Source organism: Limulus polyphemus, unplaced genomic scaffold (assembly GCF_000517525.1).
Source record: "Limulus polyphemus unplaced genomic scaffold, Limulus_polyphemus-2.1.2 Scaffold257, whole genome shotgun sequence".
Taxonomy (NCBI): Eukaryota; Metazoa; Arthropoda; class Merostomata; order Xiphosura; family Limulidae; genus Limulus; species Limulus polyphemus.
In genome coordinates this window covers 248,182-272,026 of record NW_013665867.1, presented here as the reverse complement: position 1 = coordinate 272,026, position 23,845 = coordinate 248,182, and the positions used below count along the sequence as shown (strand labels likewise).

The window sequence follows — 23,845 nt, the reverse complement described above, 5'->3', positions numbered from 1 at the left end:
CGGACTTACAACGCTAGAACCCGGGTTTCGATATCCGTATTGGGCAGAGCACAGATAGCCCATCGTGTAGCTTTGTGCATAAATTCAAACGAACGAGCCTACAAAAATATTCTCAATAAATCTTAAAATTCCAGTTCTAAAACACATACAATCGGATCGACGTATCTATATTTAATTTTATGATTCATCGTTTTCTCAAAGCTGTAGACTTTCATCTTAAGAGCTTTATAGCTTTCAGTCGGCTGGCTGTTCAGCAACCTTGGGCCGTAATTTGTTGGTTTCTCGACAACCTCTGTGTCCACAATCTTCCACAAAGAATAACACTAGCTTTCATACTTGGTTGAACGCAAATACTCCTCCTGCAAATGTTTCAAGTAAATTTGCATTTCAATGGTTGACAGAACAATAGAAATGTAAGGGTGGCGAGTGAGTTGGAGCTGGTGGTGAACTTGCGTGCACGTAAGAAAAGCTTCTTCAATTATATCTTTCAACACGCTACCTCCAACAAATTGGAAGGTTCCTCTGATGGTGGAACACGAAAGAGAACAATTATTTCATTTCTAAACATCTAAACCCGGTAGGAGAAGAATTGGCACGGGATGAACGTCTCACAGTATTACGTCGTTGATTTCATTACTTGGCTTAGACTTAGTAAACGTAATTCAAAAAGCTCTTTTGGCTCCTTCACGAAAAATAAAATAAAAAACGCATGCACAAACAGAGAATGTGTAAAAAACAGAAATGAAAACAACAAAAACTTGTGTGTACTTTTTCGTTCCAGGCTGGTAATATTATCACCGCATTCTACTATTAGATGATATATAAAAAAATTACATTTTCGTTAGAAATGACTTTTGTTTTCCAAAGAAAACCAGCAGGACTAACTGGTAACATTCTCTTAACTGTTTCTGTAATTGGGGCTATAGCCATATCCGGACTAGTGATAAAACCTGTAATGACTTTGATATTGTTGATGCACAAATTGAAGTTGCTATGTGTTACGGTAAGTAACCACTATTGCTCACGCTCTTCCTGAAAATAATGTTTTAACGAGTGAATTATGTCTTTAGACTACAAGCTAATGATGAAGGGTAAGCGCAGAATTATTGTTGAAAGCCCAAAGACAACAAACCAATTTCCAGTATAGCAGAAAAGCGTTTGTTGTCAAACCCAAAGTTTCAATGTGTCCAATGTATGGATCGAACCCCAAAATTTAGCGTCGTAGGTTACCAAGCTAGCAACTGAGCCTCCGGGGAAAAAAAGGGGGGGGGACATGCTGAGAGAGAGAGAAGAGCCATACAGTGTCAATAATTTGTTCCTCTGCAGAAAGAGCTTCTCTGTAGAACATTGGCGGCAATGCTGGAAAGTTTACAAGAAAGTTCGGTAAAATGATCCCCTGTACTCAAAAAAAGAAAAAAAAATCCTGTACCAACTGTAGTATCTGCACTAGCCAAGAGAACAATCTCATTCAAAGATGAACCTCTAAAGCTGAGCTAATCCTGGTTCCGTGAAAGCCACTAAGTGTGAGAAACGGCAGCTCAGCAGAGTGCAAACTTTGATGAAAGTGGATAGGCCTGTCAGCAACACTGGCTTTACACTGACAAATGCTCCTCTTTAAGTAATGTTCTTATTGACGGCTGCCGATAGGAACACCGACGAGTTTCCTAATACATTCGATTTTTGTTACTACCATGTATATTCCTTAATAATTTCGTGGAACAAAATTGCTTATTTAAGTATCGAATAAAGTTGAATGCCTACTTCAGGTGAAAATACAAACAAAAAGAAAACAGTGGTGTACTCGTACCCGTCAATACAGTAAAAACGTTTAAAAATTCACCAAATATACATCAAACCATGACTAGAACACGGACGTTTTACTCAAAGACACGTGAAACTGATCACAAAAACGGTGTGAACATGTGCCATTTTAATGTTTACATTAAACATACCTTAGTGGTGACTGATGTGAGCATGTTGCACATCCAAACCAGTTGCGGATTGTTTGTTTGTAGTTAAGCAGAAAGCTACAGAATGGGCTATATACGGTATCGAAACCCGGTTTGTAACGTTTTAAGATTTCAGATTTACCACTGAGCCATTGGGGGACGCAGCTGTGGATCATGAGAATTTATATGGGGATGGGGAAGTGGGCAGTTTTATTTTTTTTAATGTAGGGAAGATAAAATTACATACACCTTACATTTTTTGTAAATTCGAAAATTATTTTTTTGTAATAATGTTATTGATCATTTATTTTTCATACTACTGTCAAAAATTTTGGAAATTCGAAATTTATTTTTGTAATAATGTTATTGATCATTTATTTTTCATACTACTGTCAACAATGAGTGCTACGAGCAATACAAACGAAAGAAATACAATGCTTACATTCTAATACTTGGCATGAATCACTCGCTTACCCTACAAATACAGTCAGCAGTAACAATACTAGAAAATCATTAGCCATGTTTAAAAAAATATATATTCCCTGTGTTTTCCGACCGCTCTGCCACTTCTTCAGGTGTTTGAAATCATTATCAGTGATATGTAAACTGTTAATATTACTCTAACCGCTGTACAATCGTCTTATGATATGTAAATTGTTAATATTACGCTAACCGCTGTACAATCGTCTTACGATATGTAAATTGTTAATATTACTCTAACCGCTGTATAATCAATCGTCTTATGATATGTAAACTGTTAATATTACTCTAACCGCTGGATAATCGCCGTATGATATTTAAATTGTTAATATTACTCTTACCGCTGTACAATCGTCTTATGATATGTAAACTGTTAATATTACTCTAACCGCTGTATAATCGTCTTATAATATGTAAACTGTTAATATTACTCTAACCGCTGTATAATCATTCGTCTTATGATATGTAAACTGTTAATATTACTCTAACCGCTGTATAATCGTCGTATGATATGTAAACTGTTAATATTACTCTAACCGCTGTACAATCAATCGTCTTATCAAATACTTATCAATATTATTAACGTTCCGTACTCGTGCCCAGTGTATTATGCCAGCAAGTCGAGACGCTAGCATGAAAAATAAAGATTATAGCATGCGGAAAACAATGCGACAAGAATGCCAACAATAAATATATGTATTTCGGCGTTAAGTTAAAAGAAAAAAAACACACTAAAATTACGAGTTCAACATGGAAGTTGAGAGCATTACATGCGACTTCGGGTAATCGGGAGATGGGCTTCATTCCACTGTTTACATTTCTAAATACAAGTGTTTGTGGAACAAGAATCACTGAACGATTTTCACAATTTACTTGTATTTCATTATAGACATACAGTACAGGAGAGAAAAAAGACTTGAAATCTGATTTGAATGATAGATTATTTTTAGAAAAATCTCCAAGAGGAAAACAGTCGTGGGCTCAGGAATTACTCAACTTTATATTAAGTACAGCTGTATTCATTATTTTCATTAAAAGATCTTACTGAATGAAAAAAAAAGAAGAGGCAAAATGCTTTTGTTTGAGTTGTTTTTAAGCTCAACGCTACACATGTGCTGTGAGGGTATAAGCACTCAAATTTACCGCCGAGCCATCGGAGGGGGGTGGGAGTGTATTCGTAAAAAACTATAAAAAGTACTAGTTCGTGCCCCCCACCCAGTGGCACAGCGGTATGTCTGTGGACTTACAACGCTAGAAACCTGTTTTCGAAACCCGTGGTTGTCAGAGCACAGATAGCCCATGGTGTAGTTTTGTGCTTAATTTCAAACAAACAAACTAGTTAATGAATAAATTTCTACAAGTAACAATTTTGTTAAGTCTCACTAGGGCCGTGCGTCGTGTTCAGAAGCTCGTGATCGAATGAGCTGTGCACTTTTTTACGACTTCCTTCTTACCCGCGAAGCTGAGAATGTAAACAAAAACAATCTAACATATCAAGTTTATTCCCCTTTTTCGAAATGTCTACTCCTGGTTTACGACAAGACTATGTGCACGAAAAAAAATCAATGTGGGGACACCCGTGAGACCCCGTGATGGACTACACATCACCAAAGCAATTTAAAGATGATCCCTTGATCTGTCGCTGAACAAAATAACGAACTCGCTGACTCAATGGAAGTCTGTTCCCTTCGGAACATGCGACAAGAAGACGCCAGGATGACAATATCGGATAGAAGACGGTGATCCGTGGGTTTTAGTATCTTTCTGCTGTGAGATAACAGAGGTGTAACTTTCAATACCGCTGACAGGATTCAGGTACAAAGAGAAACAACTACAATTTACAAGCGCATCCGCCTATGTGGATTTTGAATATCAAATGTTTTTGCTACAAAATATAACACAATAAACACTTTGTGCAACAAAATGATTCAATTTATTCATCCTTATCTGTGTAGTTTGAAGTGATTTTTATTTCATTCAATAAATACCCTAGCATGTGCACAGTTGAAATTTGGTTTCGTTATCGATATATACAAAGCACAAAAATCTGTTTGTTTGTTTGTCCATTATCTAACTACTACTAGGTCGCTAGGCCAATCTCAAACAAATTTTGTGGGATGACAGTTTAGAACAAGAGACATGTTAATGAGGGGTTCACAACCTCCTCCACCCCCCATTATTGAGCATGTATTATTTTTGACGTAAATTAACGTTAACTACATTCATAGATGGCGCCACGTCCTTACGACAAAACGAATATATATTAAATTTTGTATAACATAACACACAGTGGAGGGATGGCACACAAACGTCTTATATATCTTAAAAATGCGTGCTAGCACTCTATATGGAGGAATGCAATGAAAAAATGTTCGCCACTATTGCAATAATACATAATAAACTCAGCTGAAATTTGTACCTCAACAGCCGCTATAAAGATGATATGAAGAACCATTTCTTGAGTTATAACAACTTCCTACTTTGACCTTTCAAGTTCGGCCCGTAAAACACTTCTGCGGCCAATGACCATCAATTAATTAATCACGTACAATACTGTGAAAGGACATTAATAGCTGGGTGTTGAAAGCAGGTAACAGAATGCACACCTACCGCCACTAATTTGGCCGCTAGCTCTTCCTACAAAGTCACTTTTACCATCGCACAGTATACACTATGTTTAATTATATAAATAGTGAGTTCTTAAAGTTTATACAAACTTTTGGTGAGGTAATAATGAATACTGTAATATGTTATAAGTAAATTGTGTGAAAGTTAAATTTTTTTTGTGATATTTATCATAGTATCGACACCTGCATTTTTTAAAGTTCATAACCCCCGACAGAGGACGGGTACCTCAGATTGTTAATTAATAATCAGAACCGAAATTTAAAAGGAAAATCATTGCAACGAACGTAGGAAAAACAAATAGAAACAAAAAGGTAATAAGACTTTATTTGATATACAGTACATATAAAAACTGATTTGTATTTTTCGTGCTTCCATAGTATAACTAGATAAACTAGTATTACGAGGTTCACGCGCAAAACGCCACGCACAAAAAGCGCGAATTTTAAGAATATGTTCTGTCCTATTACGATGATTCCCTAAGAGGGAAAATACGGACTCAGTGTTATGTAATACAAGAGTTAATTTTGTGTTAAAAAATAACTACGAAGCCCAAGATTCGATTTATCACTTACAGTGAGTTGTACCAGTTTCCAGTTATTCCACTATTCATCAATAACCCTGGACAAGGACAACAAAAGAGACTAGGCTTGTTATAGTGATGGACTGTGTATTATACGTATGGAGTTTTTAGTTGTCTCACACGCAACACAATGAGCCTATATTTATATAGGATTTGATGAATAAGTAACACTGATGCTACTGAGTTATTATTATACGTTATTCACTTGTCACTGTGTTGAATGGGTTTAAGGGAATTCCACTCCTCACCATTAACCCTGGACAAGGGCAAGTCGAAAAAATACACAAGGCCATGGATTTCTTACACGTTAGTGGACTGTATATTGTATTTATGGCGTTTTTACTCACCACGTTGAAACCAGTATTTTAAACAACTCTGCTAAATAATTTCGAGTAATTATTAGCGCTATTACTATATATATCCTTCAAATCGTGTGTGTGTGAGCTCAATGTGGTGAGTAAAATATAAATAAAAACACCATATATACAATTCTGTAAAATTTAAAACTCCAGAATCATTGACCCGAGTTGTTGTTGTTTTTTTGACAGTTATTTGTAAACATGTAAACACATCATTTCTCTAATATTATTTTATACTTCTTTGATTGTTAATAGTTTTGGAAAGAAATTTGTAATTCCACTTCTTAATTTCTTGATTTAAAAACAAAACAAAAACGAAACAAACCTACAATGTATTCTTATAGGAAAGTACTGTGTGTTACTATATTCCATAAATGTTTTATCACATATGTAATTTATGGTGCTAGCGTTTATCCCACTTATATTTACTTCGTCATAATACAGACTGTTCCTACATGCAAGTCTAATATATATAAATGAGAAATAAAGCCTTATTTCTCATGTTCATCCTTTACTCTGTCTTGAGTATTTATTTTTATCTTTTTAAAACATGCTTACGTCATTAATTTCCGGTACACTTTTATATACGCCATCTACAGACCTTTTTAAGTAACAAACCTGTTGGTAGTATAATGATAATGTTTTGAAATAATGTCTAAACACTCACCTATCCGCTACCCCCCCCCCCTCGTTTGTGGGAAAATAAAATGTTTATATAGCTTATTGTGAATAATATAAACTGTGAAAACCAACATTTCACGAGGTAACGCCAGACTAGCTCTGTGTGGGAAGTAAGTCCAAACTTTATAATATTCTAAATGTTATATAATATATACAACTAGTAAGCGCTTTCTGAACATACGCATAAAAAAAACGTGATTATTTTTAAACAATGAGCTCAATGTTCTTCTATGTCGTAGGTTTGTTTTCATACATGCAAGGAGCTATGTTACGATAATGAAACAACCATACTTCAGTAATATAACTTGAAAACTTGGGCAACACAAAAACAGAAAAAGTTTAAAATGTATAACTTGAAGACTGCATGTTGAAATCATATTCACAAACAACAATATGCTTGAAAACTGCACATTAACTTTACACACTTATTTAAACCTGAAAACGTAACCAGGTGGTTCGCTTAGCTGCTAGTTTCCACGAGACAACTACAAACTTGGTGTATTTTAGACGGACATTTATCTACTTAAAGATACAAAAGAAACTTGCAGTTATTCTACAGCTTTTTATAAAATTGTAACATTAGAAGTACAACAACGTTTTTACATTTCTCTATGTCCAATATTATCATTTCTGCTGCACAAGGCAATGACTAAGATTTAATACGTAAGTTCTACGTGCGAGAGAAGACAGCTGCCCTAGCACGATACAGGAGTCACGTGACGGTCGACCATCTTTTTCCCGCGTTCTTGAAGTTGAAAAAGCAGTTATAAAGCACCAAGCATACAAATCCTACTTTGTTCTCGTGCTAGAGCTTGGGGATATATATATATATTAGTATTCAAATCTCATAGAAAGATGAATGTTTCTGGTCTCAATCCTCCTCAGTTTCAATATATATATATTAAAATTTTCATGGCAAAGCAACACAAAACTCACTGCTCCGCATAACCGTCACCAATTTTGAACTGACCAATAAGAAGGGAGGCATCTGGTCCACAACACTGTTGTTTGACCGAATAGTTGTATTTGATTGTCACTCTTATAGCGCATTCACGTTCACATGGTGAGGAGTGATTTCTTTTTCCAATAACGGGACACGAACCATAAATTCAAAGATTCAAAGCCCAGAAACGCTAACCACGCCCGGCCCCAACTGCACGAGAAATAATTTTGTCGGAAGCCAACGATCTACGGCGAACAGATAAGCCTTCAGAGTTTTATATATATCACTGAATACCTATATCACTTACTATACACAATGAAAAAAAAAAGGCTCTTCTCTGCTATAATATATTTTCTAAATTAAAGAACACAAAGTGGAGTTTCCTTCCTTTCCGTATTTATTGTGACACGACAAACACCCAAGAGTACAGGTATGATTTCAACACTGGAGACCCTTTAGAAGTTTACTAGCCATCTATCTTCTGCACTGACAGCTATTACACAACCCCGCTGCCTGTTTCAGCTTTACACAATTATGAAGACTATAGTGTTTAGGGTGCGAGTCAAGTCCGACCAGTTCATAACATACAACTAACTCGCGCTTCTTTTGTTAACCATGCTTATAGGAAGTAAAGGAAGTACGTGACACCGCTTTTGTGTATAGACAGCAAACTTATGAGCGATTAATTAAGAGGGTCAACTATATCAACGGTGTTTATGCAAAGTGCAGACGTCAGTTTAAGTACAATACATTTTTGGTTATGTTTTGATATCCATTTTTCCCATAAGCAACAAATAAGTTTCTTAAGCTTTTTATCCAAACTGGAAAAATGTTATATTTTGCACAAGTGAAACGCTAACATTTTCCACGTGTAGTACACTAACACAGAGGATTAATTACAACTAACTACGATTTGCATACGCTAATACAGTAACATGTTGTCGCGAATTGGTGCCCTATTGTGAATTCTTGATCAATGGACATTGCAATGTCGTCAGGGTAGATTTATAGCCGGGGATTATGCCACAGCCTTTTACGAAAAAGGATATTTGTAAAGAGTGAGTTTGTAAAATGACGTATGAATACTTGTAAAGAGTAAGATTGTAAAATGATGTATAGCCACAGGGAAGATTTATGGCCGGAGATTATGCCTTTTTCTCCTTTTCTATAACAGCTTTTTCGAAAAAGAATATTTGTAAACAGTGAGATTGTAAAACAACCTATAGACAATGGTTTATCTGTTGGTATGCACGAAGTCTCACAATGGTCCTTTTGTGACGTGTCCATCGCTGGGATCAAATCCAGAATTTTAGCTTTATCAGCCCTTAATCTTATCTGAGCCATCGGAAGGGGGAGGTATACTCAAAAGGCATAACGTTTCCAAAAATAAAGCATTCAGCGTTCTCCGTGGAAACGGATAAACTATTAAAGTAAAGCCTTCAGCGTTCTCCACGGAAGCGGATAAACTATTAAAGTAAAGCCTTCAGCGTTCTCCACGGAAGCGGATAAACTATTAAAGTAAAGCCTTCAGCGTTCTCCGTGGAACGGATAAACTATTAAAGTAAAGCCTTCAGCGTTCTCCATGGAAGCGGATAAACTATTAAAGTAAAGCCTTCAGCGTTCTCCATGGAAGCGGATAAACTATTAAAGTAAAGCCTTCAGCGTTCTCCATGGAAGCGGATAAGCTATTAAAGTAAAGCCTTCAGCATTCTCCATGGAAGCGGATAAGCTATTAATTCAAAGCTTTTAGGACAACACATTCGGAGCAACGCCTTCATCCGCAAAACGAAGGCTATAATTATGTGAAGTTGGGTTTATATTTTCCTGGTACAGTTAACAAGATCATAAACAAGACCTTTACAAAGTCTCACAAGCTAAACGTCTACAAATTTCCAGCGATGCCTAGGAATCATGAATCACAGCAATTTCATTCGAACATATACTTGTATAATTCCTCATTGCAGCTTAGACTTCTGTACCTTTAGCCTGCTTAAACGTGGCCTTGAAGTCCACATACAATGAGGATATGTGGAAAGTTTCTCAAGATGTATTCCATCCCTCCCCTAGCAGAAGCTTGTTACGATGGAAGTGTTAGGCAACAGTGCGTAATGGCGATTATCAGATTGAACACAATCGTCGGATGAAGGAAGTTGTTCAATGGCACTATGGAGCTTGGACCATCTGTCTTATAAAATATGATTAATCTTTACATCAAGATCGGGTACAGCACAGTAACGAAACCTCGTGTGTTACAAGAAATAAACAGCATTAAGGGAAATCTCTAAGTTTCAGGTATAGTCAACCTTAATTTTAGACTAAAGAACAAAGGAAAGATGGACAGTTAGCTGCACCCGCCGACACAGGAGCTTTCTCCGACTTTAAGCTAAATAATGGAATGGCGGAACCGACTATCACACTTATAACGCGTCCATAGCTGAAAGTGTAAAGTGTGTTCACATGCAACTTCCGAACTACAGTCCTGTACGCTAACTACTGGACTAATTACGCTCAACCCCGTTGCAAAAGGGACAATTTTCTTCTCATTTAGCTTTGACTGTACGACACCAAGCTTCGTACCCTAAGGCTCGTCTAATAAAGATATTTTACCGACGTTAATATCAAAGTCAAAACTGTAGTGAATGAGTTGCAACTTTGAAGATTTGCAGTAAAAATTAAAATGTGCCAAAAACTCATGTTCATTTGAATAACGAAAAGTCAATGGACCAATTGTCACCAAACTTGACATGTACCCTTATGGTGATATAGGGTGGTTTGTGTTCTGAGTTCACCTGTCTTCCCCTATGACTTAGTTTATTTAATAATGATAAACTGCATCTGAGACTTAAATATTGCTGTAAGCAAAGGCAACAACATTAATCAAAATTGTTAGGCCTAAATTAACCTGTTAACTTGAGTCACAACAGTCATCATAAGTTTGTAGTAATATTAATAACCGATGTCTTTTTTTACATTTATTTTGTAAAATGAATGGAAAAATTTAATGATGTTTGGACACCAAATAGATTGTGAACTATTTAACATTCTTCTACATTTGAAATTGTATAACGTAAAAAAAAAATCTTACAAATTTGACTATTAATACCTATTTTGTATCCAATTTTTACTCATAATTTTTATCATCAATGAGGGAAAATGTTTCATAAGCATGATATTCCATTTGTTTATTTGTAGATAAGCACCGCTGTGTCACTAAAGGGGGGAGGGGGCATGATATTAAATTAGATGGAAACCAGTACAGAAGATAAAGTAATGAACAAAAGAAAAAAAATTTGTTAGTTTGAACATTAAATGACCGATATGTTTGTAACTACGATCTTGAAACTCCTGGGGAAAAGTTTCCCATTGATTTCAGTTGAAGTGATTATAAACTTTTTCTTTCTTTAAACAGGCAAAATTTACAGTAATCAGCGTGTAATACCACAGGATTAGCTGAAAAGTTATTTCTATGATGTGATATAATTCTGGGGCTGTGACTTTATTACATAAAATATTAGTATTTCTAGGTCAAAACAACGGGTTTACATACATCCATCAATTAAAGATGTTTCTTTAGCGATTAACGACAGAAACTATTTTTTTAATCACCGTTTTTTTTTTCCCAGCCCAAATATCTCGACAATGACATCTTCATGATATCGGTGTCTTTTTCCCATCTTGGTAATGATGTTCACGTGCGTCTAAAATCATGCTTGGTTGAGACGTGCTTCTCGGACATCCAACTGACCTGATGCGTTATACAATACATTAAGAACAAACTTCTCTTCACACTTTATAAAGTAGAAACCAATCAGAGTTCTCTTCTAAATGTAATTGGAACCACTCGGAGTTAGAGATGATAAGAACAGGTATCGCAATATAGTTTGATGGGTGATATTTAAAGCACAGGAAAGGGGCGGTACTGGTTTCACGGATCAATAGTTCTCGCTCGTAAAGACGGCTTTGGCCAGATCCTGCTCGCTTCAGGTAGCTATCATTATTTCCTGTCTTCAGATCATCTTGTTATTTGGAACCCCTCCAGATGATTGTAAGGATTTTAGTTTCTGTAGCAGAGACAGGTTTTTTTTTGCATGAGAGAAAAGCAGAACTCTTAATTAAGTTTCCGGTGTTTCTGCTGACAGGTTTAGATAAGACATTTATTTTATTTGTTACACAGAACCTCCAAAGCATAATTCATCTCCAAATATATATTACTACTACTACTCACAAAGGAAACGTCGGCAGGATAACAGTCCGAGGTAGACCATAGTAAAGCGAAGATGTTATCCCGAACAGGATGGCAAGTTTTTCGGTTTCAATATAAAAAAAGTAAAAACTTCATTTCTGGCCATTTTACTTTACGTGACAGGCGTAATCTACGTTTTATTAACAAAAATGTGTGACAGAATTAAGAAAACAAACAATAACACTATTAGTATAAAACAGAAGTTTGAGACTTTAAAAAAAAACGCATAATCGAAACACAAACAGTGTAATGGAAATCCAAGGAGAATTTATGCATGACAGCTTGGGGTAAAGATAAAAATACTAACAACTAAGCTAAAAGATAAAGTCGTCGATTTCAATCCAGTGCTTCCATGCTCAAACTCATTATTAAATAAATTTAACGGCGCGATGAAAATGTTGAATTTGTCTCTATAAGGCGAAAAAAGAAATGGGGAAAAAAATCTTCTACTGGATAAAAATAGGGTTTCAATTAAATAATTCTATTCAACATACATAAAAAAAAACCAAAAGGATGAAATCTTGGTGGGTATTGTTACTTCGATCAATCCCAATTTCTTAAAAGAATCGACTAAGTGTTAAAGGTGCTAGGCTGGGATACAAAGAGTAGCGGTATTGATTTTGTAACAATATACCGAGAATATGTCATAGGAAGGCAAGGATCATTTGGCTGCTGTGATGTATGATCTTCAAAGCAAGCAGAAGAAACCCAGCAGACGTAAAACCGACTTCATTAATTTCAAATCACTCTATAGAGTTTTTCTTAATATTTCAACGCATAATTTTTTGAAAATCCATATATGTATATGTGTGTATGTGCGCGCGCGTACGTGTCTATATATACACACATACTTAAGAAAGAAACAATTTTTTTTTATAAAACAGAATACATCAAAAGGAAGAATAGCATTAAGTTAACACAGCATATCCAAACCTTAGATGAAATATAAATAAATGTAATTTTATGAAGAGAGAGAACCTTAGCCACAAAACAAACATCCAATACCAACACACAAATCATAAAGTGGGTCCTCATATAAAGTGTTCTGTTTTCTTTTAGGTACTAGCAGAAAGAAATAAGACCTAAATTGCGTTGGGGGGTACACCGTCCATCCGGTTGAAACTCAGGTTCGCCGGCTTCACATGCTTATAAGAAAAATAACGTCTCACATCTGCTTCTTTATTTTTCTTGTGGGCTAAAGCACTTACATCTGCTCCTTTTTCCACCACTTCTGAATACGCGAGTACAGACACGCCCTCTATAGGCATGTTGCCATCTAACGAAGTTGAGGTTAAACTGAATAGACGGTATACGCTCGACGCAACTTGGAGTCTTTATTTGGGCCAGTACCTCAAACAACAAGGACACATTACATAATGACACACCCTATGATTTGTACCTCGGTGTTTAACGTCTGTGTTGTGGCTGCGTTTTTTTTTCTCTCCCCTATCTCCATAAAACTACATTTAATTAAAATTTAATTATTTGAATGTATAAAATGTTAAACAAAACTTCATAAATAATTTGCAAACTTATTTTCGACCAACTTTAACGTATTTTCAATCACCGTCAAGCACGAAAGTTGGTAAGTTTATAATAATATTAATCAAATGATGTTTTTCAAAACATATAAAAATACTAAGACTGGTGCATGGTTTTAAATTCTTGTTTATTTATCCATACCACATTTGTATAGTTCATTTTATCCATTCTTCAAGGAGTGGAGCAAAATAAATCCAAACAGATGGCAATTCTCCCTTTATTTTGCTCTCTTTTTTTCGACAAACTTCTGAGTCTCCAATAATAAGATCAAAAGTTAAAAACTTTAGACTTTTTAATCTTTATAGATTTTCGTCACGGACTTAGACGAAAATAGCCCATTTCTATCATTTTTATCACGAACTGGGACGAAAATAGCCCATTTCTATCATATGCGATCGCGGAAACCAATTGACGTTCAGGATCTCACCTCTGTCTCAACATGTGCAGATAGAAGTGAGATCGTAAGTGAAGTAAAAACGGCAACCATAAAAAGCGAGAGGAAAATCAACCAAAACAATAGATATGTATTTGCACGTTCAGGTGCGATATTTCTTGAAGACGCCCTTTTAAATGCCCCAGAAAGCTTTATTTTTGGAACGAAATTTCAAAATCTTCTCCGGGAGATAAGACTCTTACGCGAATGGGTGCACCCGCCATACACCACTACAAAGTACAATGATAATAAAATTTAAAAAAATTCGATTTGAAAAATGTTGTGTCTCTGCTGAAGCTAGAAATACACATTATCTCCAACAGGGATCGTCTTTTTCCTCTACGTGAAATAAAACATTTTTATCGTGAAATAAAAAATACTAAACAAAATAGTCAATACACGACATAATGACGACAGCTTAAGGAAACTTAAATGAAACCTTACGTTTTAGAACACTGTAGAAGGTTTACAGAAGCACTGTCAATTAGCTTTCTTGTATCCATAACAACATAACGATACAATAACTATAGAAATATCAGTACCTAAAAAGAGTCGTACGGCTAAGTTAATTATTTTGTATAGTGTTTCAACACGGTACTGACAATGCTTTTTGAGAATCCCGGGCCATAAATTGTCAAGTCAAGGTTAAGATATAGCCATATCTGATTTGGTTGTTTGGTTTGTTGTTAAGCACACGCTATACGCTGGGCTACCTATGTTCTGTCCACCACGGGTATCGAAATCCGATTTTCAGCGTTGTAAGCCTGCTAACTTATCGCTGAGCCATTGATTTAGAAGTGATGATCTGAGAGAGCTGTCGCTTAAAAAAACTAGATTGATTGATACATTCATAACGCCTCTATATCTCAAAGAGAGGAACATGCTCAGCAGAATGTTGCGGCTCAAACCTTGGGCCGTCTCTTGAAGCACACCTACACATACACTGGGTCATGCGAGACTCTACCTTCAAAAGTCACTTAATGAGTCTGAACTACAATAGTCATTTAAATATTCGACAGGAGAAGGATATATGAACATTTCCGTGTGTGTATTTTGTGTGTGTGTGTGGGGAGGGGTTCTTAACAATGTAGAATTAAAGTAAAACGTTTAACGACGTAATACAAGTCTGTACGCTTCCAGAAATTACCACTGTGCAATTCGTATCAACAATGGTGTCTAAAAGTCTTTATATTTTCGAAAAATGCTCTATTAATATAGGTTAATACAGACATTATACTTACAAAATACACTGTCTTATATATGTTTAACTTTTAATATGGAATTGTGTTAATTCGTATGTTTCTTGCGCTTCATATTTAGTACACTCATAATATGAGAAATCAGGAATAAAAGCTTTGAAAATTTCTAGTTAATCGTTTTGATTAAGTTATGGATATTTCTGTTTACTTCCATTGAAATAACTTTAAAGAAACTTACCTTCTTCAAATGACCCATAGATGTCCCCAGAAAAGCAACAGTGTAGTCATGGGTAGAAGTCGCTGCCACAGCAGTCAGTAGAACTCCTGAATACGTGAGTACAGGCACGCCCTCTATAGGCATGTTTCCACCTAGCGGTGTATTTACGTCCATTCCACAAAAGTCGTCGTTAATCTGGACTTGCTATTTAAAGATTAGAAACTGTAAATAATCACGAGTACTTGAAGTATATATAACACTTGTAATTCATATGTACACGTTTATCAAACAAAAAAGTCCTTTATCATCACATATTACAAAATAATACAAACAATGTAATTGCATACACAATATGTTTCGTGAAAGGGTTAATGGCAATACCTGTAAATAATAAATTTGATTTACCGTGTTTTATGTTTGTATCCATTTTTCTGTTAATCTATAATTCTTCTAACGCAGTGCTCATTCCACCCACCACGCCAATATGTGTGTATATCCAGATGTGGTTGTTTACAGGTTTTGTTTTGATGGGTGAGTCTAAATCACTTCATAGCGATTGTACTCTTCATGTTAGATCTGGACTAGTTGCAATAACATGCACGAGGTTTCTTGGTAGACGCCGATATTACACGTCATTCAATTTCTCACGCACATAATCATTGATTGACGATTTTGTTCTTCAACAGCCAATAGGTCTCGAACACATCACTAACACCAGAAAACAAATACACCAGGATGTCTCTTCCCACGGTAGCTATCTGGCTCTCAGCTAGCTAGCTAGCTTTGCATCCTACCAAAGATCGTCATTTGTCGTATACCAGAAATAACGTGTAGGATTACCAATAACTTTCACCTATTTGATTCATCTACATACCTAATTTCTCTATGAGAATAATACAAATGGAAGGATGGAGAACTGAGAGGGATCCTCCCACCCAAGTTCATCCAACATCTCACTTAGTACCTCATTATTTTAGTCCTCACGTGACAATTATAGCACGCTTCTTTCTACTTTTGTAAGGTGCTACCGGTTAACTAGGACGTTTCTCTCTCTTTCCATCTAACAAGCAATTTAACATTAAACTCTAGTGAAATATCCTAATACTGAAGAGAATCTATAATTAAGATTCTTCACACGCAAGCGCTGAGATAAATGTCCTTTCATATTTTTTTATTTCATTATGAGCCATGTTCTTAGCTCACACTCTGACTTCCTTCCTCAAATCCAATGCTTATAGTTTGTTTATTCACAATTGGTAATCTTAAACAGCTGATTAACAGGTAATTAAAAATTTATTAAATATCGGTATTTTCAATTTGAACGACACCTTATGCGATACATGGGCCAACCGACTACGTCATTCCTAATTTAGAAGGGCTATAATCAGGAGGGGGCAACTAATTAGCATTACCCGCTGCATATACGCGTCCCTCTTAACCAAAAAAGCGTGATCAACTATAGCAATTATAATGTTCTCGCAGCTGAAAGTGCGGAACGTATTCAGCGACATGTTGTGGCTCGAACCTTGGACCTTCCGATACAAAGCTCGATATATGCTAACTATTAGACGACGCCCGACATCCAAAGTTCAGCAATCATTTTTTTTTTTTGCAACGTTTTCTTTTTCGGCATGACACTTGCAATTAAATCGTTGTTGGTTTACAAATATTTTGAACTGGAAATCTATCTGATTCTGAGTTATATTAGCCTAAAAAAAAATGTCCCATGGTGATGATGTATTTTTTTCAACCAGCCAATTATCTTTTGATTTTTACTTTATGTACATTCTGGTCCAATGGCATCAATGCAAGCATTAAGCTATTTCCCAAGATGGTAGTTACTAATGTAAGATACACATAAAACAGATAAAAGATTGAGTAGAGGGAGAAACTGAGTAGTTTTATGTAATCCTTGGTGGTTTTGTTTATCACTAGTCACATGAAAGTAATTTTGCTACCACTGATCATGAACGCCGATGGCACATCTAATGAGGATTAATAGTGTGCAGGGTCGACTATAGCGTAAAGCTGATGTCTGTGAATAACCGGCAAAGTCAACTCTCACTATAATATATATATATATATATATATTGATCGATTATAAATTAACAAAGAGCTTTATGTACAGTTCATAATATCCAACGTCATATCCACCTTCAGAACAGACCGCTTTCTGCGTATTAGAAACAGAAAAAGGACAGGTAACAGATGTAGAAGGGGTGTAAGGAAGCGTGTTGAGGCAATAAGCACGGTATGTAAATTGACCAACTAATGGCGTTGGTCATGCGACACAGTTTCTACATATTTCCAAATGCAGTTACCGCCGTATTTAATAACGAGACCTGATTCGCTCTAAAGTAAAAAGAATTGAGCTCGAGTGACTAAGCAAAATCATTTGAAAACGCCAACAAAGTGAAAGATGGTATAATCAATGGTATACTCATCATATGGAACAAACCTAGGGTTATCGAACTAGAAAACGTGAACTAAGTCATTCGTTAAAAATCTAAAGCGGTTTAGAAATGCAACATTAATACAAATAAATAAAGGTCCAGTGAATCGATACGTATTTAACCCTAGAATTACAGATGGCGTCCATGCCATCGGATTTCTTTAAATACAAGCTACTAAGCTATCTATTTGCCAAAATGCTTTTGGGTATGGGCGTCATTTGGTTGTGGGGACAGGGGTTATGCCCCCTTATTTTCAAATCTGTATTATATATTCTGACGCTGGTCTATTATGTTTTGGCTTGTCCCCTCCACTATTTATAAGCAAATGACGCCCCCTGCTTGTCGGTCCATGACTTTGTTGGTTACAGGGTTCGTAATAATACATACACACAGAAAACTTTAACCCAAAATACCGTTAATATTGAAATCAATACCATTAATTACTAACAGATTTTTACTAAATCTTTTTAATTCGTTCTTTAAAAAAAAAAATACAATGACTCAAAACTGTGCAATATGTGGCCTTACCGGTAGTAAACAGCACGTATGCAAGTAATTTAAAGTTTATAAGTGTTATTAAAACTCGTTTGGAGGGAAAATAGAAAGCAATTTTTACAATGTCCCCTTTAACGTGGATCAAAAGACACTGCAGGATGCGTGCGTATCAACAGTTCTAACAGATGATTATAAAATTATCGAATGTCTTCTAGACACCATTAAAGCAATAAAAGTGTTCAAGCATTTAAACAAGATGCATAATGAAAACGTAAATTACAGTTCTTTATAATTTAAATAAATTTTACTGAGAAATTCTCCTGAAGTCTAACCACTTCAACTTATGTTTATTTTAAATTTTCAATTGGAATTCGTTTTGAAAGAACGTGGAGTTAAACACGCGACTTGGAATTATTTCCTTTATTCAGATATGTAAAATAAATCAGTACAACTTACAAAAACAACTGTATAACTTTTGAATCCTTAAGAGTTTCATAGACTTATATTTCTATTCCTTAACAAGGTACTCAAATTACGTTCAACCAGAGAAGTATCTGGCATTACAAATCTTTTCTCTTATAAACTAATTTTACGTTTACAAACATTGTACCAAAACGTCGGTTGGGACACTATTTATGACGATAGCGATAGCACAGTCTCTGGTTCTGCGGGATATACATTTTAAATCCATGAGTTCTATGGTTTATTTCTCAAGGTAGTCCATTACAAACTTGAAAGTAGGACATTGGTATTACCCTGCATCTGGATAAATTCTGGTTTGATTGTGCCCATGAAAAGTTGTACAACTGGATCCAGAACCAAATTAAAACATCATCGTCCAGTAACTTTGTCCATCAAAAGTACAACAGGTTATCTACATGTATTCCATAATGATGCCTCCCCACACATGGACCCGTCCACCATCGGTAGACACATGAACCCTTGGAAAAAAAACAAAAAAAACCCGGGTGCCCTGTAGCATTGCTGTCAATTTTGGTGTTCTTTATGAAAATACCAAACGCGCTGTTCCTTGCAGAAGTCTTCTTGGCTTTAACCAGATTCACGAAGTCTGCTTCTTGCCGTTTGGTCCCTGATAATCGCTCCAACTGCTGTACTAAAGGTTCATTATCAGTCCAAGGGCTGGGAACTGACATTTCACTTCCAAATAGCCTTGTCTTGTGTATTTATACAGGCTATAGCAGGTTCATATAACCTTCAAACAAAGAACCTGACCGGCAAAATACCGGAAACCGCCTTTCAGCCCCATCCCCATCTGCGTTCGTCTGTTTTCTGAGATATATATCTAAACTATCAATGGAAAGTTAAACCCTCCGTTCCGGGTAGGTAACATTACCACGCAATCGTGTGAAAACAATAAACAAAAATGAAATGAACAATAATTGATCAAAACTGAAGACAAAATGGGTGTAGTCTTTTTCAGAATGGTTAAGTGTGTGCGCGCGCGTGTGCGCACAAAATGGTTGAAATAGATTTTTTGAAAACGCATGCAAGTGTAATTTTCTAGATTATAATAAATGTTTGCCCCCCCCTTTATTTTCATGTTGTTGTGGTTGTTGCACACATTAATATTCAGAAAAGCACTTAAAACAGAAATGTATACAGATATGTACATATATGCCGAATGGAAATATGCTTGCGTTTTAAAATGACAGTTTATTATTAATAAATGTAGAACCTTTGTAGCTTTTCTTTTATTACTTTACGAGGAGGAAGTATGATTATGTAAATTCGACGTAAAGCTTTTATTCATTTTAGAATTTCGCGCAAAAATACATAAGAGTTATATGCTATAGCCGTCCATAATTTTGAACTAGTAGACAATATTTGTTTGTTATTAAGCACAAAGCTACACAAAGGGCTATCTGTGCTTTGCCCAACACGGGTATCGAAACCCATTTTCTAGCAGTACAAGTCCGCAGACATACCGCTGTGCCACTGGGGGGGGGGGGCGTAGACAAGAAGAAAGAAAGGCAAATAATCAACAACGCCCACCGCAAATTCTTGGGCTACTCCTGTTTGACAGAGTAGCGGGAATAGGGTTAGATTGTCACCCTTGTAATGCACCCATGAACCTAAAATGTGGAAAGCATTTTTCTGCAGCAGTGGCCGTGAGCGATGGATCCTAGGATTTAGCCTGGGCACAGTAACCATTACGTCAAGCCCAACCAACGTTCAAGATATTGAAAGCTGCAATCACTGGTAGGGATAAAATTATAAAATACTTAAAATTTAATTACAGAATAATCAAGTAAAGTAAATGCACGACTGAATACATTAGAATTCTTCAAGATGTATGCATAATATTGCCCTCTGGACAGTTCCTAGTTATTAAAGATGTTTCTAATTAACCCAATACACATTCTAATTTTAGTTCAACTTTGGATTTTGAACATTTCTTTTGGCAGACTTGAATTAGTTTTTTTTTTAACGTCTTGGGGTGAAGCATATTGAGGCCTGTACAAATTAATTCTGTTCAGAGTTCACATAAATAAGAAACCTTACGAGAAATGGCCCGAAAACATAATATACGGAAAGAAAACTTCAGTAGTTTGTACAAATATAATGGAACAATACTATATGGATACTAGTTTTGACACTTTCGCGTGTCCTCTTCAGTTTAATATTTTGGTGATATGTTTTCTATATCAATATTATCATCAGATTCTTTTACGGGTCGCGTGAGAATTTATACAGGTCATTTGAAAATCGCATGAATGGACTTGGAATTTTGAACCCAAATGGTACCTTACGCGCATGTGGCCCTAGGAATCCGATATAACCGTTCCTAATTTTGAAATATTAACCAGAGGACAGGCAGTAGAACTTACCGCCATGAGTTTTGTCTAGCTCTCTCAACTGTATAACAGGACTGACTATCGCTTTTATAACGCTCACACAGTCCAAAGTGCAGACCATGTTCTAGTACGTCATATTTCGAACACCCGACTCTTCGTTCCATAGCAAGACACGCCGACTACTTACGCCATGCCTATCACACACACAAATCGTATGCCCCCTTTGTTTTGTTTTTTAATTTCGCGCAAAGCTACACGAGGGCTATCTGCGCTAGTCGTCTCTAAATTAGCAATGTAAGACTAGAAGGAAGGCAGCTAGTTATCACCACCCACCGCTAACTCTTGGGCTACTCTTCTACCAACGAATAGTGGGATTGACCGTCACATTATAACACCCCCACGGCTGAAAGGGCGAGTATTTTGGGTGGGACGAGGATGTTCCCTTTGTTACTTTTAATGTGTTTTATCTGCTTTGTAAGTACTATTTAAATATAAAACTAGGTTTATGGCAAACTTTCATGTTAGCGTCAGCTCTTTAGGAGGCGAGTGCCAGTTTTAAAATAAATGAAGAATCTGAGCAATAACAATGAATAGAACACGATATTCACGTGCAGTATCAAATTAAATCATCAATTAGAACAATAGGCGTCAGCGAGTAAGAATCTAAATCCTTGTAACGATGAATAGAACACGATATCCACGTGCAGTATCAAATTAAATCATCAATTAGAACAATAGGTGCCAGCGAGTAAGAATCTAAATCCCTGTAACGATGAATAGAACACGATATTCACGTGCAGTATCAAATTAAATCATCAATTAGAACAATAGGTGTCAGCGAGTAAGAATCTAAATCCCTGTAACGATGAATAGAACACGATATTCACGTGCAGTATCAAATTAAATCATCAATTAGAACAATAGGTGCCAGCGAGTAAGAATCTAAATCCCTGTCTTCATAATATAGTGTAATCTTAAAAGTATACATTATATTGTGGGGATTGAAATTAACGCTGGCGAAGAAAAATTGCTGACCAGTGTTGCAGTTATGCAAGTAAAACTTAGAAAAAAAAAATTACTGGCACACACTTCAGTAGGAAGATTTGCAATTTCTTACTGCCGAGTATCAATACACCTGTGTTATATGCATTCCAGCCACTTATATTGCACGATTCCCAGAAGAGAAAATTATTACAGTTGTGATTAACAAGATCGTTTCACTTCTCGGTGCCATGTCGGTTTGCAATCCCAATTTAAGCAGTATGGTACACCCATGGTGAGCATCAGGCCAATCTCCAGATTCCCCCAATTCACATGCAATTCTCTCTTTTTTTTGTTCTTTTCTTCGTAGAATTTTGGATCGCTTCGCTTATATGTATACCGAGAACCGTCTTTTTTATTGTTACCATTTTATTCGTTTGGTTTTCTGCGTGTCGTAAACTCATAATCATTATTTTTCATGTTTGCGTCTTGACTTGCTTGCAGAAGATACTGGGCACGAGTGTGAAAAAGGTATGAAAGTGGATGAGTATTTGATAAGACGATTGTAAAGTAATAAGAGTAAAATTAATACACTGATGATGATGATTTCAAATCACTAGAGGAGAAGAAGAAGAAGAAGTGGCAGAGCGGTCGGAAAACACAGGGAGTATTTCTTCAAACATGGCTAATGATTTTCTGCTATTGTTAATACTGTCTGTATCCGTAAGGAAGTGCTTTATGCTAAGAGTAAGAACGTGAGAATTTGTCATTATTGCTCTCTAGCAGTTGTTCCCAAACTTTTTTCATTGACGACACCCTGACCCAATCACCTTGATTTGCGCGACACCCCTGCTGCCTCATGCATTTTGTTTCGTAGAGTTTTATGTTCTTAATTAGCTTTTGTTTGGTGAAACTCTCGTGACACCCCTAGCAAATTGCCGTGACACACAGTTTGGAAACCACCCACTGCTCTATAGCAATGATTGTTGACAATAATATGAAAAACAAGCAAAAGTACCCGTCCCCAGTGACGGGAAAAGTTTAAGTTAATCTATCAATTTAATTTATTTCGCGGACTTTGAAAAGGTTAATTGTGTTGCACTCCGAGCTACTTATACCACCCACCGATAAAAATAATTATTGGGCATTTCAGTTATGCTAACAGCCATATCATATTCTTATTTTTTTAAGTTACGTCACACCTTAAAATGTGAATGATAGTGTGATAATCTCTTAACAATGTAGTGTAGAATATCCTACCTGCGAAATAAATTTTGCATCAACATTATTAATACCTGTTCTCCTGTCATTTCAAAAGTAAATGATGAGCTTTGCCTGCATGCGCAGCTTTTCAAACGCAGAGCGGGAAGCGGCCGCCATAAACGGGAGACAGACGAACCCTCGTACAGAGTGTGGTTCGACCTTGCTGTGACCTTGACCCTCCAAAAACCAAACATTTCTAAGCTGGGTCATAGTCCAAATTTATAACAACTTTCCATTCAGCCGTTTTCGACATATATAGGGTTGAAAACATAACCTTCGGTGGCGGAGGTACTGTGTGGTTTTGGCAGTTTCAGTTTTGGTTCTTCATACTGAGTATTGTAACAGGCAAAAACACTTACTCAATGTGATGCAATATGCGAACCTCATCGACAATGAACAGTATAAAAACAAGGGCTAACTACTTGTATTCTGCATCTTCAGTACACACAAGTGTCATTAGAATTTTATCGAAAGTAAGGAACAGTTGCAATTCGTAGCTGTTAACTTAAAACAATTCCTCACACAGTTCAAATCCTAACAAACTGTAACCCTAATAGAAAATATGTCAAATAATAAATCAGGG

At 36.2% G+C, this 23,845-nt stretch overlaps 1 protein-coding gene across 4 annotated transcripts in view; it reads right to left on the bottom strand.

Annotated features, from left to right (window-relative positions):
- LOC106478874 (plexin-A2-like) overlaps window positions 1-23,845 on the bottom strand; it is a 231,546-nt gene that overhangs the window by 48,433 nt on the left and 159,268 nt on the right. For all 4 annotated transcript variants that reach the window (XM_022382550.1, XM_013939446.2, XM_013939449.2 and 1 more), the window contains one exon: window positions 15,276-15,458. In XM_022382550.1, the coding sequence (XP_022238258.1) occupies window positions 15,276-15,458 (183 nt within the window). The remainder of the gene's footprint in view (window positions 1-15,275; window positions 15,459-23,845) is intronic.